Raw genomic sequence first — 6,632 nt, forward strand, 5'->3', positions numbered from 1 at the left:
ATTTCCTTTGTCCCCCATGTCAAACATGCCCCTCACTGAGCTTTCCCTGTGTGTCAAGCACTCTATTAAAAGCCAGAGAAACTATAAAGACTTGGTACTTGCCCTTAAGGAGTTTACAGGGAGTCTACTATATCCATGCACACCCTTCTCTTTATTCCACACCTGAAATACAAAGTTTACGCCTCTACCATCCCCCTGCCTTCCCTCACAAGCACTCATGACTCCCACTCCTGAGAATTAACCTGCTCTTCCAACTGATTCCTAGAACTGTGTGACTGAAAGGACAGTCCTGTGAAGTCAACATGCCTAAACCAATTCTCATCCTCTAGTCTTTTGCCTCTTATAGTCCATCCTGTACAGAGTGCCAGATCAATCATTCTAAAACAAAGCATATTTTTACTCCCCTACTCAATGTTTCTGTATTACATAAAGGGCAAATTCTATTATGTCCCTATACACTGTTTATATTTACCCAACAGGTCTAAAGAAGCTCTGTCCCTTGCTAAGTAGTAGTCTCACTGAATACAGTGATACAGAGAAAAATAAGTAATAAACATGGACATTTCATATTTTTAAATATATTTTTTTCTGATTTAAAAATTGTTATTTTCAACACAAAGTCACTGATTCAACAAAAATTTACTGAGCATCTAATAATTGCCAGGCATACGGAGCAAATAATAGCTTTTTTGTTCCCTGATATAATAATTACTCAATCAATATCTGATACTTAGTAGATATTAATCAGATGGTCCATTAGGATGGGGCCTCCTGTCTCAACTCTCCTCTGCATTCTTTGCTTTGGCAGCAATGGAGAACAATAGAAGAAGGGAAAGTCCTTGCAAATGACTCAGGAGTCATCCCCTTTCTAGCTCTACTGTGCTCCGCCCTGTTCCTTAAATATACTCCAAAGCTAATTGCTCACATCAGTAAAAGGATAAGTTTCCAGAAGTGGCTTAGACTCTTACTCCAAACACTCTGCATCACCCCGGCCAAGCCAAGTCCCTGGACCTGTTTGCAAGGAACAGCCTTCTTTGATAACACCACTGGCTGCTTAACTGAGAGTGCCCACCACAATGTTCTCTTCACATGACTTATCAGTATTAATATTGTGTGGTGATGGCAAAATGTGAAGGGAGAAGTCAGGGAAAGTTTAATTGAGGATAGGAAGCCAGGTTTTGAAAGATGTGTTGTAGAAGGAAGGAAAAGATACTCCTGTTGAGGGTATATGCTTTTTATGTAAATATGTGGGGGGAGCAGGGCAAGAGATGGATTCAGCTAAATGTAGGTTGGTGAGGATAGAGAATTCATCTGAGATAAGACTTCTCCATAGGACATAGCTACAAGGCCCTGCCATAGGGGAAAAAACACATTTTATTTGATCTGATGTATCATCTTTCACTCTTACTTTACCAGGAACTACACTTACCATGTCAGTATCTGACACAGGGCCAAAACTGGTCACGTAGATATCAGTCTTCACTTCAGTCACTGCATCTGGGCCAAAGAAAATAGAAAAGCAGAGTGTCATGAAAACCTGTGGCCTTAGCTCTGAGAAAGACCGTGCAATACTTGGAATGATAACCAGCTTGCTACATCTGAGAAAGGGTATTTGGCACAGTCAGAGGGAAACCCCTAAAAAAAAACCCTCTTACTTGTACTATTTCTTCATGGAGAACATGCTAGGTACAGATACAAAGTCCATCCCATTAGGTGTCATTGAGAATTACAGCAGAATCCCAAAGCTTAGTGAGAACCCTTAGAGATCTCTGGAATCACCTGTAGTGGACATTCACACTGGGAATATCCTTACTTGTGGTAGGTTACAAATATTCCAATATCCAACTCTCTTCTACTTCCAGGAACATAAAATGAATGCGTTCCCACTCCACTGCCTGCTTAAAGTAGGGAGGGGTCATGGGACTGGTTTTTTTTTTTTATGTGAGGAAGTAGTATGTGTCCCTCCCTGGGTAAAACAATTATGGTCCCATACAAGCCCCTCCCTGCCGTGGTCATCATATGGTCAACATCATATGTTGATGTGGAGCTACCATAAATAAGATTGATATAGCCTGGAATGATGAGCCAACACATGGAGAACAACTGCCCTAAAAGGTTGCCCATGGACACAATAGTGTGGTGAAGGCTTGGGAGGGGGTAGGAGTGGGGATAAGGGGATCATGCAGGGGAAGTAGACATCTGTAATACTTTGAATAATAAAGGTAAATTAACAAGAGTCTAGATCAACCGTGGGCAATCTATGACCCGTTTGAAATGAATAAAACTAAAAAAAAAAAAAAAAAAGACTGTTCCCTTTTATGTAATGATGTTTACTTTGAATTTATATTAGTTCACACAAATACTCCATCCATGCTTTTGTTCCGGCCCTCTGGTCCAGTTTAAGAACCCATTGTGGCCCTCGAGTCAAAAAGTTTGCCCACCCCTGGTTTAGATCTACAATAGACTTCGCATGGGTGAGAAATAAACTTTTGTTGGGTTAAGTGACAAATATTTGGAGATGACTGACATTACCTCATACACTCTCTTTGCATTTATTTTTCTTTCTTGTAACTGTCTACTTTCTAGTCTGCCTTCCTACCTAATCTAAGAATCCCTGAAGAGCAGTTTCCCTGTTTTGTTATCTCTGTATCCTCAGTACATAGAAAAGGAACCTATTACTCAGATAGTAATGACTGAACAATTTGGTCTGAATGGATGAATTCATCACATATTTGCCAAGTTGGAAAATGATACCCAAAAAAGTAAAGTTATTATACTATTAAGTTTCTCTTTTCTTGCTTGTGTCAGCCCTGTCTACCCCTTTGTAGCCCAGACTAGCATATCCATTCCAGCATACCTCAAACAGAGCATAGGGCTGCTTAGTCCAGCCTAACAAAGCCCATTCCAAGCTACCAAACACCCCATCATTACAGTAAATTCAAACAAGTCCCATTCCAGCCCAGCACAGCTGACCCCAGTAGAGCATACCAGTAACACAGCTAACACAAACAGAGTCCACACAAGACTCAATGTATGTATGTAATGAGACTGGCTAATGCAGTCTATAGCACTATTTATTTTCCCTCGTGGAGAAGGGAACACACCTACTCCATGTGTAGCATATTCACTCTACGCATCCAGTCCTGGGTTCTGGCCCACACGTACCTTAGATTTGCTTGACTTCCCACTTTCCAGAACCATCCCTTAGGCTTAATACACTGTCCCCTACTCACATACTAGTATACTCAAGGCCACTGCATGCATCCACAAACATTTAATTTTCAGAAGAGATTATGGGTATCATCCTATATAATAAAAAAGAAACATGTAAATTGACCATCCAGCTGCTATACTCACCAGCCAATCAGGAATGAGTATGCAAATTAACCTGACAAAATGGCGGGTTAATTTGCATACACAGGTACCAGGCAGAGAGCAGAGTGGGAGAGCAGGCAGAGAGTGGAGCAGCTTGGGGAAATCGGCTCCTGGGTAAGCCAGATGGAGAGCATAGTCGGAGAGCTTGGCAATTCACAGGGAGTACCAGGAATTCTGGGAATAGTAGTTTTGGTGGTAGCCCCAGGACCGGAAGTGGAAGCCCAGAGCATGGGGAGCACCAGGAATGCTGGGAATCATAGTTCTGGTAGCAGATGAATCTCCTAGACACTAGAGCAAAGTGAGCCTAGAGCAAGTTACTGTTGTGGTAGGGGATGGAGGGAAAGCAAAGATGAGAGTCATAAGTAAAATCAGAGTGCCTAGGAAAAATTAAAGGGAAGATATCCTAAAACTTCCAGAAAATCTCCACCAATAAAGCAAAGAGAAAAAAAAAGCCTCTATTATTCTGTGAGCAACAATCCAAACTGAGTTGGGGTCTCAGACAATTCGCTCATATGATTTCAAAGACAGACATAAACTCCCAGATTGGAGAGGGCTCCCCTGAGGGCTCCCAGATTGGAGAGGGTGCAGGTCGGGCTGAGGGACCCCCACACCCCCCAGTGCATGAATGAGCTGCTATACTCACCAGCCAATCAGGAATGAGTATGCAAATTAACCTGACAAAATGGCGGGTTAATTTGCATACACAGGTACCAGGCAGTAATAATAAACACTATAGTCAGTTTACCAAAACACACAATTTATTCCCAAGCTTAATCAGCAAATGACATGTCTCTGAAACAAGAGTGGTGCTTTAAATAGCCTCTCATCTAGGGCACAGACATCCTTTGAAGCCATTTCTGTGCTTGAAGAAGAGACAACATTTCAGAACCCAGAGCATGCACCCTAAAGACCTGTACCTTCAGATACAATGCCAGGTTCATTGGCTGGAGAAGTACTGCTCTTTCTCTTAGTACAGAAAACAAAATTAATTAATTAATGGGAGATTCAAATATAATTCAAACCATTATATTTGAATCCAATATGCCAGGCAGGACATAGTTAGACATATAACTTTCTAAACCAATATACTAGTAATTGCAAAATTTCAAGATAGTTATGCAGCCTAAAAACAGGGGGCCCAGACTACAGAACAAAAAAGGAGAGAGAGAATGGTAGCAAAATCAAGTGGCAGGAGACTGCTCTAGTTTGAATGGGACAGTACAGTCACTGGAGGTAGAAAGGGAAGTAGCTAAAATAAGAGTCTTGGACTGGAATTGGAAGGCTTGCATTCTAGATCTTTGAAGCTTAGATTGCTAAACGCCTTACCAAGAATGTTTCCTTTTGGCTGCTTCTTGTACAACAAGGGTTTCGGACCAGTCAAATTCTGAATTTTCACTCAGAGGAACTCTACTAGGAACTCTCTGACTGTACCATCAAGCAAAAAGCATCGGACTAAAGGTACCAGATGGTAACAAGTGGCATGCTTTCTTTGCTGCCTAAGGAAGATGGGAGGTTTTGTGCAAATCTGATGTTCCTCCTCCTCTCTCCATTGTTTGTGTTCATTTAAAAGGCAACCATTGATTGCTAAGAAATAAACAGTGTGGGGAGGCTGTTTTCCCAAAATAGGGCCTAGCCAAGCTACAGAACTTTCACTGACTTTACTGCAGGGAAAGTTGGGAAGTTTGGTATTGTACACTGGACACTTAATTCCTTCTTCTCCATTTCCATCCCATTTGGTAAGAATATGGCAAATAAAGAGAATTAGGAGAAGTGGTGTAAATGAAAGGAAGAGGGAAAACTAAGTGGAAAGAAAGGAATAGGAAAGTGGTCATTAGAAGAGGATTGAAGGAAAACGGAAAGAAAGGATGAACAGGAAGAAGTAAAACAATAGGACAGTGGAAAAGAAAGAGACTGAGAAAAGGAAATAAAACTAACTACACAGAAAGTTACAGGGCAAGAGATAGCCAGAACTAAGAGTGAGAGAGAGAAAGAGAAAGCAAGAGAGAAGATGCTAAGAGAAAAAGAGAGGTAATGCTCTTTTCATCAAAATAGCCAGAAATCTCTCATGTAGAGGGATGTGGAGACAGGGATTGTTACTTATGTCCTGGCAGCTCAAGTGAGGGAGGGTTGTGAATTTATGTTAATATCCTTAGAGCTCTGATCCTCTACTCAAAGGCCAGGCAAATACAAGGAAACTTGACAGTGCTCCAGTACTCCACACAGGGACCACCAAGCCCCAATGGCTAAATTCCATTTACAGACTAGGAAATCCAGCTGCCTTGGATCAGGGTATATAACAACACTCAGAGGAGTGTCCTGCAGAAGTATGGTACAGTGGTTAAAAGCATGACTAACTGGGTTTGAGTTCAGGTTCTGCCTTTTGTCTCTGTGTTTGTTTCTTCATGTGAAAAAACTGGAATAATGATAGCACTTACCTCAGAATTGTTCAGAGGATTTAAAGAGATGATATTAAAAAGGGGACATCTGTAATACTTTCAACAATAAAGAAAAATAATAAAGAGATGTTATTTAGGCCAGTAGTAAGAACAGATCCAGTGTTCAGAATACATTAACTGCTGCTACTGCTTAATACTATTCCAGAGGTGATACAATAAAGCCAGGTGGACAGAACTTACCCAGAAGTTTAAGATCTTGGGTCCCAGACATAGAAGACAATATCCACCCACCACTACAGCTCCTCTGTTTGAAGCAATGATTAGGAATTTGTCATTTCACTTAAATAAATGAAAATCTAAGTGAATTAGACTAAATCTGATAATGGCTCTAACTTATACTATAGCTCCTGCCCACAGGAGAGACAAATGTGAAACATAAATTAATGGGCAGATAAGAGGAATTTCCCCACATATGTAATACCTTAATCAATAAAGAAAAAAAGAGGAATTTCCCCTGCTTTTTAAACAAGTGTTTTCAAACGCTCCTTGACTTTTTCTTAATTTGCTTTGGGGACCCAATTTCCTTCCAATGTTATCCTCTGAAACAAACAGTAAATAGAATTTTCTTTTCTTTGGTAAATTTACTGTGGCATTGGGTCTCCCATCAATGGGAAACTCATCAACCAGTCTCTATGCCATTTCTAGTTGTTTTTTAAGAGAATAAAGATAAGCCAATAAGTGATCACTATATTTATATTAAATATATTGCTCATAACAAATTGGATTTTTGTTTAACTTCAAATAGATCCCCCAAGAAACTGAATTTTCTCTTTTGATCAGAAACCAGAGTAGCTGCCCCAT

General features: G+C 40.5%; 1 protein-coding gene across 1 annotated transcript in view; it reads right to left on the reverse strand.

The window, feature by feature from the left end:
• LOC102768798 (gamma-aminobutyric acid receptor subunit alpha-3-like) overlaps positions 1-6,632 on the reverse strand; it is a gene marked incomplete at its 3' end in the record, with an annotated part of 95,947 nt that overhangs the window by 1,557 nt on the left and 87,758 nt on the right. The window contains exon 5 of the mRNA XM_015572486.1: positions 1,430-1,497. Within this exon, the coding sequence (XP_015427972.1) occupies positions 1,430-1,497 (68 nt within the window). The remainder of the gene's footprint in view (positions 1-1,429; positions 1,498-6,632) is intronic.

The sequence above is a fragment of the Myotis davidii genome, unplaced genomic scaffold (assembly GCF_000327345.1).
Source record: "Myotis davidii unplaced genomic scaffold, ASM32734v1 scaffold249, whole genome shotgun sequence".
Lineage (NCBI taxonomy): Eukaryota > Metazoa > Chordata > Mammalia > Chiroptera > Vespertilionidae > Myotis > Myotis davidii.